The sequence below is a fragment of the Parasteatoda tepidariorum genome, chromosome 3 (genome assembly GCF_982258835.1).
Source record: "Parasteatoda tepidariorum strain Cologne lab strain chromosome 3, Ptep-v5.0, whole genome shotgun sequence".
Classification (NCBI taxonomy): domain Eukaryota; kingdom Metazoa; phylum Arthropoda; class Arachnida; order Araneae; family Theridiidae; genus Parasteatoda; species Parasteatoda tepidariorum.
Window position 1 is genome coordinate 49,910,012 of NC_141757.1, and position 13,299 is coordinate 49,923,310.

At 30.0% G+C, this 13,299-nt stretch overlaps 1 protein-coding gene across 7 annotated transcripts in view; it reads right to left on the reverse strand.

Annotated features, from left to right (window-relative positions):
* Nucleotides 1–2,390: 2,390 nt before the first annotated feature.
* Nucleotides 2,391–13,299, reverse strand: part of LOC107436145 (GTPase-activating Rap/Ran-GAP domain-like protein 3) — a 607,350-nt gene continuing 596,441 nt past the window's right edge. For 5 of the 7 annotated variants that reach the window (XM_071179217.2, XM_016047730.4, XM_071179220.2 and 2 more), the window contains 4 exons: nt 12,060–12,178; nt 10,698–10,812; nt 8,037–8,224; nt 2,391–4,116 (listed from right to left, as the gene is read on the reverse strand). In XM_071179217.2, the coding sequence (XP_071035318.1) occupies nt 3,865–4,116; nt 8,037–8,224; nt 10,698–10,812; nt 12,060–12,178 (674 nt within the window). In that variant the 3' untranslated portion in view covers nt 2,391–3,864. Of the gene's footprint in view, nt 4,117–8,005; nt 8,225–10,697; nt 10,813–12,059; nt 12,179–13,299 lie in introns of all 7 variants that reach the window. The other 2 variants (XM_071179231.2, XM_016047735.5) reach the window with 1 other exon arrangement.

The following is a 13,299-nucleotide window of genomic DNA, read 5'->3' on the forward strand; positions in this document are numbered from 1 at the left end:
CAAATGAGTTAAAAGTAATATAAAAGTAAGTCGTAAGATTCTGTTATCTTTAATATTACTTTTTACTTAATGCATTTCATACAACAATGTTTAAATTTAAATTTTAGTGAATTTAACAATCTTACTTTTTCTAACACATACTTTGAGATATGTTTAGCAAAAACAGTGTAATACAAATGCATAAATATATATAGTTTTTTCACTCAATCGTGTCGGCACAATTATTGATTTAAAAGATGGATACGAAATATAAATACAACAAACATGTGTACCACACAATTCTTATAGACATTCATATAAATCGCTTTTATTTCACATTCAACAATACATAACACTGTTATTTGACATCAATCATACTTGCCGAACGCAACACTAATCAAGAGGTACTTTTTATTTCATGTACATGATGAAAAAGTATTTTAATAATGTCGATTTTATTTTACCTTATTTTAAATAACATTAGTTTTTTTTATAATTAGTTTGGGTATAACTAGTAGGGATAATTTTTTCTCAAAAACGAAACAGTTATATTTTAAAAGTATAAATAATTTGAATGAAGATGAAATTATTAGAAAGAAATGATTTGAATGAAGTTGAAATTATTAGAAAGAAATAATTTTAAACTAAGTAGTAATTATTTATCAAATGTTTTTTAGAAATGTAGAAAATATGCAATTGCTTCTATAGAGACGAGATAAATCAATTACTGGTTTTGCAAACAAGTTTTGATGTTATTTGAATTTTATTTAAATTATTTAAACTAAAATTAATAAAGAATAAATTTTATTTAATGAAGTAATTTAGTTACGAGTATAATTAAGTTAATAGACGAAATAAATTTAAATTCATATTGAACCGCACACTAAATTAACTATGCTCAAAAATAAACTAAACATTAAATTAACAAGTTAGTTCCTTGTTAATAAATAAGTTTTTGCAGCAGCTCTATTACTTTTGAAAATTTTTACTTTCAAAGTTATATTTTGCTTCGATTAATGATTTCATAATATTCAGTAAGAAAACCAATTGAAACAATAAACCATAACTAAAAACTAGAAAGAGTCAATAAGTGTTATTTAAATAATTGCAATTGCTTTTCTATCATATGAAATTATATTCGTGTGCACTAACTCTAACCTAAAAATAACATAAAGACAAAATATAGTTTAAAAAACATAATGCAAAAAATTTATTAATCAAAAAGAAAGTTATTAGTTTTTTAAAATTTTTGAAGGTCTCAAAATATTTTTTATGGATTAAACTGCATATTTTTCAATTCATAATTTGATTTTTTAATGAGCAAGTATTCGGATCAATATATTTTTTTTTACAATATCACATATGTTTCCTTCAAACCTCTGTTTTAATATTCATTTCGTGTTAATTAAGAATAAAGATAGTTTTCCGTAATAGTTAAACTTCATTTCTATGGACAAAGACACATTTGACTAGATTTTATAGATTTAAAGGCGAGTATAACATTGACATATAAAGAATACTTCGTATATAAACATATGCTGAGGATTATTATTAAAGCAAACAGATGAAATCCACAGCGAATTTGTGTAAAAAGGTATTTTATGCAAGTTGAAAAGTTTGTGCATAGTTTTGAAAGCTGCAGCTGTTACAAAAATGGCTTTGGGACATAAAAATAAAATTTTTGTTAAGTTTACTGAAATTTTAGCAGGAATGTTCTGAGCGCATTTATCAATTACTAAAGTGTTAAATTTTTTTTAAAATAAATATTAGCTGAAAAACTTAAAAAAAGAATGAAGCTGAAAAACGTTAAAAAAGCATAGCACAAATTATGCAGCGTAAGCATACACAGTTTGGGTTCTACAGTTAAGAACCATCTTCAGTTCTTCCTCATAGAACCGAAATCTTTCAAGAATGCCACATAAGTACTAAATGTGGCATTGTTTATGTTCTTTTCACGTTGCTTAGTATTAAATCACATGTAGCTACAAAGTTAACCCTTTATTTACTTTGATTTATATAACATAAATTTAGTTGTTAAAAAAAAGGAATAAAATGGCTTTTATTTTTCGAAAAATAGAAGAAGGAAATAATATAAAAATTTGATTTCGTCAAAAGTTTCTACCTCCAAGAAATTAAGATAAAAGAAATATGACAGAACATATTTATTACGATGACTCATTTGATTTGATTGAAATGGTAAAACGCAATTTATATTTTGTAAGAAGGCAAAATAACAAAAATTGTATCTGCTTCAAATAAAAATTTAATTTCGTATTTGTTTGTTAGAATAATGATAAATTTTATAATTAACATTTTCTGAAAAAAATGTGATTTTTTAAAAAAATTTAAATTGAAGATGGGGGGGGGATAATAGCCCAGATTCTTTTCAAAAAATTGACATTTTTGTATGAAGCTGTTCCTCATTATTGTTTTCAATTCATAAACTTTAGATTTTTGGGAATTTTACTAGTTATAACATAATATACAAAAATATCCTATTTCAATAAATCACTGTATTTTTAATTCAACTATCTCCTAAGCAATTTGAAAGTTTTACTTATCGTTATGGGGTCCTTTAAATAAATTTTCTTTAATTTTTGTTTGATTTAGATAAAACCAAAATGTAATTCAAACATAGAAAATCATGTAGCTTCTACTCTTAAATTATTTTATATCATATAGCATGAAATTCTGAAGCATTTTTGATCATAAAATATTTAGAATTTGTTGCATAAATATAAAATTATTTTTAAGTAAAAAAGAGAAAATATAAAAGTAGCAAAAAATGAGTTTTATAAGTTTGTTATTATAAATTTCAAAGCTATTCTCAGCTGTGCTTAATAAATAGTGTAATAAAATATTTCATTATAATGATCAAAATTTAAATTTTTGTAGCAGCTGCAGCCAAGTGCTACATTATGATAATTTGCAGCAAAAATGGACAGAAAGACTTTAATGGAGATATATTTCTCCGATATTATATTACCGTAATATAAGAAAAATAGCATCTGTTAGGACAATATAGTTTAAACATATTAACCATACAATTATAAATGCTAGAAGCTTTTACGTTTTATTTTAAGAGTAAACTTGGATGATTAAGTTTAAAACAAATAAAACTTTTTAATTGTTAACTTTGTGATTTTTTATTTTGAGTTGACAATCCTTAAAAATATATATCTCCCCAAGATAAGTTCTTCTTATTATAAGATAGCCCACTTTATAAACTCCTATAAAATTAACTCAAATTTTGTATTTTGCGTTGTAGTATTAACACTTTGCTGACCGATAACTTCATACAGAAAATAGGTCATATTAACGACTATTATTTTGCAATTGAATATAGAAGTAATGTTAAAAATTCTAAACATTGTCTTCTGCCCAAACTTTGTTGACCGATTACGAGTTGCTTCTTATTGGTCAAAGCGTTCAGACATGTAAAGAATAAAATTAGGTAAGTCAATTCTTCTATTTGATATTTCTTTCGAAATTGTATGAATATGTTTCTCGAAACAATATTTATAGTTGAATGCACTCGTTTGTTAGGGTAACAATTGCAATATATAATAGATTCAATGCATTTAATTAGAAATCTCATTCACTTTGGTATCGTGAAACAATCTTTAAGTTACGATATTCTTACTATTCATTATAATAAGTCATTAGCAAAATGAAAACAAAAAGTATTTTTCTTAAACTTTCTTCATAATAAATCAGTAACATAGAAAGATTTTTTTCTTTAGTTAAAATGTGTCCGATTATCAATTCTTTTATAAAGTTCATATATTCTGTCCATTTTTACTACAAATGTTTAGAACGATGATAAATATGAATAAACATTTAGACAAACACGGAACGAAGTTATTTTTTGTTGAAGTTTTTTCGTCATTTTTCTTGAAATGCTGCAGGATCTTGCTCGGCCACAACAAAAGGACTTGGGGGTGGCGTTGAGCCGAGGCTTTTGCCCAGTCCAGAATCTGAGCTAGCAGAATGGATATGATCTCTGTTCAATCCCCTGGTAGGGGAGGGCTGCCGATGAAAGGGCAGTTGCGGCAAAGGAGATGAAGAAGCACTCCTGCTTGGTCTGGCAGCAGCTTCCGCTCTCAATCTATTACTTTCCCCAGAGTGATGGTCAACCTGCAATAAATAATCTACATTGTCACTTCTAATTATGCTTCATATATTCATATATTAATAAGGTTCCACAATAGACGAGGGTGCCACCCGGCCTGTGTAGGGGGCAGGGAACTGTCCTTGCATCAGAAAGGTCCTGGGTTCGAATCCCGGGCAAGACATGGATGTTTCTTTCTCTCTCTGCGTGTTCTGTGTCCTTTCTCCTTTGTGTGTGAATGTGACCCGCCCTATAAACGGGTTGTGGTTGTGTGAATGGCGTGGCAGGAGTCAAATTCCTGGCCTTAGATGGCGCCACTGAAAAACAGGAACAATCGCTCCCCCACTGCCTAAACAGGCATACGACAAAAAAAAACAACGAGGGTGCACAGGAACATTCGCTTTTTTAATGGGAAATTAGCAAGTTGCAAAGTAGGGTTTAATTAATCATTTTTAAAAATGATGGTAGCACAGTTACATACGATAGCACAGTGCTCTTAATTTTCAGTCAAATATTGAACGTATTGTTCAATATTTGATTGAAATTATTCTGAAATTGAATTAGCAATAAAAGTAATTGAAATTATTATCATAATTATAATTAAAGTTACATGCGCAATTACAATTAAAAAATTTATATTTCAAAAATTCAAAAAAATTTGAGTGATAATTAAAATAATTTGAGTAACCAATTTTGTTAATACAAGCACGGAAAAGACAAAACTAACAGGATGAAGTGCATGTAATGACGATATTGCCAACATTATTGATTAGTTTAGAAAAATAAGAGGAATTGTACCAAATCTTTTGAGCAATTGCAATAACGATAATATTTATTTTCCAATGCCGGATTCCACCCGGATATTGACTTTTGTCATTCGGATATCAGAACAGCAGACATGTTACCACTTCCTCGTGGACCCCATAGTAAGTGAGCCAACGTTTCTCCTGCCGAAAGCAGGACAGATAGTACAGGGATGAGAAGAAAAGAAAACTCATGTCTTATCCGGGGTTTGAACCAAAGACCTTTCTGACTTGAGGTCAGCTCCCGGATCATCATACAGACAGGCCGACCCAACTTTTATATTCGACAAAAAAGAAAACATGTAACATTTTTCCCTTTCGAGATTAATTTGTAATTGTTCTAGTTCCTCAAATTTCATTAACTTCAAATTTTACCCTATGTAAGTCACTTTTGACAATGATCACTTCTGAATTATATGATATTAGTACTCTATATTGTAAATTAATTTAGCATTAACTTCCCAAAACTAGTTAAGATATAAACTATTTATTTTCTCAATTTTGAACCAGCTTTTAAATAATTATTAATGGGTTCGACAAGTCTCAAAATCTTAAGTAGCCGGCCAGGGGACCAAACGATTAGCTTGCCAGACCTGCGAAGCCAATGGCTGCGGGTTCGAATCCCGCTCAGGGCATGGATGTTTCTCTGTGTGCTGTCCTCTGTTGTGTGTGATTGTGGCCCACCCTATAAACGAATATCTGTGGCAGTGGGGTCATGTTACTCGCCTTTGTGACTTTGATCACAAGGTGCTCACCAGACAACGCAAAATGAACAACACCAGTGGCATCTTTCATGGCAAAGAACGATAATTTCAGTGCCGGCCGTTAAAAAAAATCCAAAACTTTAGTTTGATGAAATTGAGGTGCTCTTGTGTCCTTTTATCTTCTTACTTTTTTTTGGACTCAGACTTAGCTTTAAGCACCTTTCTTAATATCTCTTAGGATTTGTAGCAATGGTTAAATTGGAAACGGCATAGGTGATTACAGCGCCTGCTCCTTTATTCTACTTTAATTCAATTATATTCATCCAATTTTAAATAATATATTTATTATCTTTTATATATGTAATCAGGAACAAAAGTTGAAATTTTCAAAAATAATACAAATTATATTTTTCCTATTTCATTAAATTAGTTAAAATGAGTTTTTTTCAAAATGTTAAAATTTCAGCAGTGAGATTTTGATTTAACCTATAGAACTCTAAGATTCAAATTTTTTTTCCGAAAAAGCATTAAACATTTATGAGCTATTTTATTATTTCGGCTATTGCTATTAAATAAAAAAATATTTATCTATAGAAAGAAAAATAATATATATACAAAAATCAGTTTGATTTGTTAAAAATCTGTAAATATGATAAAGAGACATGCTTTTAATTTTAATCTAGATGGTCTGTTTTTTACTATTAAAACGATAAAATCAAGATTTACTCAAAATACGGAATGAAATCATGTAACTTTATAGGCTCAAAGGATCTAGTTTGATTCAATCAAATTGAAACCTCAATAGATTCAAACGATTGAAAGTGAGATTGAATAACATAATTTTAGCATAAACAAATAGCATGTCTATATTTTTTAATAGAAAACACGAAAAGATAATAAAAACTGAGGCAGTGAGCAATGGCAAACTGAGAAATGAGGCAGTGTCTGTGCTCGCATAAGCAATTAAAACTTAACGAACTAGTAATAAATTGTTGAAATGTATGTTAAACTACCACAGTTATTACTTTGTTTTACTAAATAACTTATGACCGGTTGATATTTAGTCGAGTGTGTAGAATTTTGTTCTACTGCATATGAGCTTAAACGTTTTAAATATGGGTAATGCTCTGCTAATCAAACTTAAAATGCAATTTTTGAGAATAAAAATCGTACAAATTAAAAAAATCTTTTAAATTAAAGTCTTGATAGTACAAAAGTTTGTGAATGGGTGGATATATCGAAAGCAATGATAATTAAAAATGCATTTAAGTGAATGCTAACGAAGATACTGAACAAAAGAAACAGATTTACGAAAATTTCAAACTTAACTGGAAAATATGAAGTTTTGTTGCGTCCAAAACGCGCGCAATGTTAGTGTACGCAATAAGTTGAAAATTTTGCTTTGACTGGTTTAAATGTTTTTGGACAGGAAAGGATCCACTAATGGCAAACTACTCACAAAATTACTCTAAACAAATTTCACGATTGGTACCACCATCAAGCAAGGGAGTTGCTGTTGAAAATTACTATTAGATATTGAAGAAGTAGCTTGAATTTTCAAGAAGAAACATAATTCACAAATATTAAGGGAAATTAAAAACTGTTTTAATCTTGTACCGCGCATGTATTAAAAATGAGAGTCATTTGAATTTCAATTGATTTTAAAAGATGCACTTATTAATTCCAGCAGCTTTAACAAAAAAGTTGAAACCATATTGTGGCTAAATAATGCTTGGGGATGAATAATGGATTTTTTTTCTATGTTTTATTTTATGCTTCCTAACACCAAATTATTTGAACTAACTTAGCTTATATTTAAATTCTCTATAATATATTTACAAAAATAAAATTACCTTCGTCGTTTCTGACATTTTGAGCTTCTCTTTTATTCCTCACAGCAAAATTCATTAATTTTATTTAGATACATCCTTACATAGAAACAAATTTTCCGTAACGAGTTTTTCAAAAAAATCCTAATGAATAAAAAAATTTAAAATCTAAAGCATGTGGGTAAGTTTGTATAAAATGTCTCTGCCATGCATATGTTTCAATAATATTGATCAAAAACAAATAGGTTAATGTCAAAGAAAGCCAGAAGTGAACTTGCGATGATTAAATATTTACAAAAAACATTCCTACATAATCAATTAGTGCTAAGAGTTCTTTTCCAATACACTAATATTTTGAATTTATTAGTGGAAAAAATTTAAAATGGTGCACATCACTTTAATGTATGCCTTTGAAAAATAAACATGCACTAACAATCTGAAAAAAGCTTTAGCCTTAGTACGTGTTCAACCGAAAGAAAATATTAACCCATTACACATTCTATGTTCTTTTCTTAATTTACAATACACACTTTCTTTAATCTACGTCTACAAAGTATCGAAGATGGAAATAATATTCACCTAAAAATTAATACCAAACTGGATGCTATACCTGTGCGTCCGGGGTGAGGTAAGTGAGACCTGAAGAAGTGGCATTGAGCATTGAATTGGTAGTTGGGGTTGATGGAGTTGGAACTCTTCTCTCACTGGGTGAGCTTCCAGTTAGAGACGTGTATGAAATGCGAAAGATTCTGAACGGCTTCACTCCATCAAATGGATATGGAGCGTAGCCACCCATAGCTGCAAAAAAGAAAGAGCTTCGTTATTGTAAATAATACTTAAGATGTAATTCTTATTTCTAACAAGTTGTGTTTTCTTTTAAAATTTTTCTTTTCTTTCATTCGTCGACAAAAAATAAAGTGTTTATGAGGCTGTTTTGAGGTTGACAGGTGTAAAAAAAAACACTTGAGGTGTAGAAAATGAAGTTATGTGTTGCACCAAAAATGACCTCCATAATCCTAAATTTCAACCTCATTTACACCTCATAAAATCAAACCTATATATAATTCAATAATATTTTTAGTTGAAATCTGGGAATATTCGCATTTCAAAGATAGTTATTTGATTGAACTGCAAAAAGAAAAAAAAAATGCAAATCTCAAAAACAACTTTAAGCCGGTTGTTCCAAGATAGATTTTTTCAACCTCAAAACAACCTAGTGTGACTAAATTAGCTTTATACACCTTGATTCCTGTTCACCAATGATACCAGGGAAGGTGTCCTGGTTGTGCTTTATCACTCAAGTTTTGTAGGCGGGACAGCCATCAGGCTTATCAGTTTGAATTTGAGACCTGTCTAATTCTAATATGAAAAGGGTTTTCCCAAACTGTGATATACTAGATTATCTGGGGCTTTCCAGAGAAGATCTTTTCACAAACTCGATTCTTAGAGGGACCATCACACTCTCTTACTGTGACAGACTTCATAGACCTGATTTAGCGTTGATAAACAACGGAGATATGCATCAACAACACCTTGATTATAAACCTTGGGAGGTTGTTTTCTTATAGTAGTTATTGAACTCAACTTCAAATAAATCTCAAATTCACCCTAACATCTCAAATAAGTCTCAAAAACACCGTTAATTGTTATAAGGTATAAGTTGCAGAGTGAAATTCAGCAAATGATCCAGGGAGTATTTAAAAGGTCAGGGAAATACAGGACTATAACTTCTTGAAGAGCATAATCTGAGGCAAAATGAACATCTCTTTATGTTTTTTGATCTATCTGCAAAAATTTGTTAGGGCAAAATTGACATCGGTTAAACGTTGGAGCTTTCTCGTTCAGTTAATTTCATATTTTGTATTGCTTAAGTTGCAATGCAATTACAATATCATGAGAATAGTATTAAACCAGATAGTTCTAAAACACCAGTTTCTAGAGTATAAACGTTTTTTTCCTATTTTGAGGGATATATAACCTGCCTAATAACGATATTCCTACTGAAAAAAGACTGGAAGAAAACCTACTGGAAATATTTTTTTTAAATCTTAACAGGGATCTGCTTAGAAGAAATTTGGGTCCGTTAACGGACCCTTCACAAAATATCTTTTCATGAAAACGGACCCTTCACAAAATATTTTAACTTAAAAACGGACCCTTCACAAATTTGTTTATCTTCATTATTGTTCTGTTAATCGAATAAACCCTTCCCAGGAAGGGGGGGGGGGAGAAAGACAGACGTAAACGAACTAAATTTTGTCTTCCGCAGACGCTTCTTCCTTTATTCGTCCGAAATTAATATTCTGCGTTCAGCAGTATAGGCTAAATACCAAATATTTGTATGTTGCATCGCTTATTTAGTAGCTGCATTTGCTGTTTATTTAAAATTTAATTTTTTTAATTACAATTTTACAGCATTGAGCATAATCTTGTATGTCTTTGCAATTTAGAAACTCCTTGAAAAAGTATTTTTTTTTGCTGTAACGGACCCTATTTGCACAAATTCACAAAAGCGGACCCTGGTCGAAAGAATGTGACTTAACGTTTATTTTATATTCACAAATTACGAGTAGTTTTTTCACAATTTTACAAAAAACGGACCTTTAACAAAATGTCTGGACAGATCCCTGCTAAGGTAAAAAATTTTTGACTTGTCATCTAAAAATCTTTTAAAGCAAAAATCCAAGTTTCTGCTAATCTTTTTTTTTTTCAAAAGATGTTCAATTTATAATTAATATAGACTATTTTTTTCAAAATATTTTTAGAAATGTGAGTTTTATGTTGATTTGACAGAAGAATTCAAATTCTCGTATATATACAAATTCCCGTATATACAGGGTTATTCATAACTCCCTTCGGGTTTTCGAAGCGTTATAGTAAAAAAACGAAGACGAATATGGCAAAAAAGAACATATGAATTATTCCGAAAGTATTCAAGTTTTAATCTAAGCAGTTGCCGGTAGATGGCAGTAACATGTACCACTGAAGCCAGTTGTAGCAAAGAAAAATGGCGTTTACAGGCGGAGGTAATTATGAATAACCCTGTATATATATATAAAGGTTCTAATTCATGCCGTCTTCAGTCTTTGGCGATATTGGATGAGCATGTGGCGAATTGACCAGCCTGATTTGTCCAATTGGAAGTAGAGAGCTTTATCACTATAGCCCCATAGCTATCTCGGATCGAAGTGCAGCCATTGTACAAAATATATATGAGTAAAATGTGTTAAAATAAATGACAAATTCTAGTACAAGTAGATGCGCCACTTACAATGAGGTGAGGGTGGAGGGGAAAGACTGGGATCCCGGTCCATCTTATCCACTTTAACTCGTTCTCTGCGAACCTGAAAACTTTCCGGTGCTGTCGTCGCAAATATTATATCACTCTGTAAAATGCAAAAGAATAATGAAAAAACATTAAGAACTAAAATATTAACATCCGATGGAAATTAATAAAAATTTTAAGAACGTGACGTCTTATCAAACAATCATCTTCATATGATTTTTAATTTACTTCTAATAAAGCTAATTTTGATTTGAATTGATAATTTCCCAGATATAGTTTAAAATGTATTAAGAGAAAATAGGATAAATCAGAGGGTGAGAATTTCTACCAGACTCTATTTTGCATAAACTGTTAAATATTTCTCTGAATTAAAAATAAATAAATAAAATTATTGCATTCAGGAATTATTTTTAACAACTGAAATTTATACTATTAATGCCGTATCTGATATTCTCTTTCAAGTATGGAAAACATTTCTTTTATATTCCCATTTATGTTGGTATTTTAGTTCAATAACACATATTATTATACCAATGGAGGGAATGCTAATTGGTTTTCAGGCTTGAGAGAAAAATAAATATTTGGAAGCAATTGCAAATTTAGCTCCGGTCATATTTTATCTCTAATGTCTTATTGATTCAGTTATGTTCAAACTATCTTAAACTAAATACTTCTAATCCATCTATACTCTATGATTGCTGGAATTTCTTACAGATTTTACTTTGTAAATTTTCAAGACTTATAGCTAAAGAAATGTCAGTAGAGAAGTGCGATGAAATTCCTTTTTAATTGGTTCTGATAATACATTGAAATATTATATTATAAATTGTAATATCGTTTCAAAAATTGTTTTGTGCGAAATAATATTATGCCTTATTGTAATACATAAATTAAAAATAGTTTCATTTCAACGATTGTTATGACGGAAATCAAATTTAAATGTAAAAAAAAATAATAGTCTAAATTACACCATACTTATCTTTGTCTGAAAAGTCTTTGAATCACTTTCAAGAAACATTTCGTAAATCAAATATTTATGAATGCCATTTAAGCCGTAATGCCATTTAAGAGAACTCTGTTCTACAAGATCAATTTGATAGATGAAATCATTAAAAACTAATTGAATAAAAAATTGCAGTTAAACATTCTTTAGATTTTTCCTTAAATATAAAACATCTAGTACAACACTCTTATTTTCTTTTAATTAGATTTATTCATATTATTCTTTTATAATATTTTTTAAGATTAAAATAACTCACGCAGCTCTCAGATTGCACTAGTTTATTACAAATTGCTCATGTAACGCTTTAGTTAAGCATTTTTCATATTGAAGATCTAATTACTTACCTTTGCTGTGATCAACCTGAGGCTCGGCATAACCATGCTTTGTACTAGGTTACCATTAATCACTAGACGAATCTCTATGTTATCTGATGTAAACGCCATGACGTATGGAAAGGCACACACTAAAAATAGATTTTGATAAAATATCTCTCATTAATTTCAGCAAATTAGGAGTAAAATATAATTTATGCAGTTTGCAGAGTTTAATAGTAAATTAAGCAAGATTCACTTTTTCTCGAAACTGTTTTATGAGCTCCTTGCAAGTTTTAAGCCTTTGTTTTACTATTAACCAAGTGTAAAATGAGACATGCAAGTTTCGGATTTCATTTAAAGACTTAAACATTTGAAACAAACTGCTATTATCAGTTTTGTTATTTCAAATTTTTGGTCACTTGAGCTAGCTACTGATTAATACCAATCAGTGGATAGATTAGTGAAAACGTAAGCATGGCATTACGGAAGGCTAGCTCTCCTTAACAAACTGCTAGTTTTCGGTTGTAATGAGCTAGCTCTGGCGAGTGGTCAAGCTAGAAACGCTGTTTTCTTTGCTAATTGGATTATTGTTCGATTTTATTTTATAATGCCGAGTAGTGTGAGCATTTTGATTTTACAGTCGAACTCGTTTATAACGAGCTCGGATTTAACGAGAACTCGGATTTACCGAGGGAAACGAGAATATTTGGTTGGATCAATGTTAAGTTTATGGAACAGAAGTCGCTTTTAACGAGCAAGACCCGGTTTTAGCGAGCAATATTTTTCTGTCTTGCAATCTTTTTTTTAAAATGATAAGAAATGCGCTCAAAATAAAAAAAAAACCGTTAACTGAAACTTCAAAGTAAGCTAACAAACTACTATTTTAAATATGTAGATTAATGAAAAAAATAAATGTTTTGGTAAGAATCTTTTCCTTTATTTTTCTTTCCGTTTATTGCTTCTTTCCTTTAAGACTGTAGCGCAACTAGAAATTTTTTGCTGGTTGGGGGGGATAGTTATCATTAAATTAAGAAAAGTATTTAATTAAATTAATTAAAGTAGGTAAGTATTAATTAAATTTTATGCAAACTCAATAATTTGACCTCCCAACCCTCTTCTGGTTGCAAGCCTGCCTTAAGGACCCGTTTATTACGAGCACTCGGATTTAACGAGTACATGTTACGGTCCCTTTGTGCTCGTTATAAACGAGTTCGACTGTACTTTAAGTAAACAGAATTTCAATAAGTTTATTTTTATACTCCGAAATGCT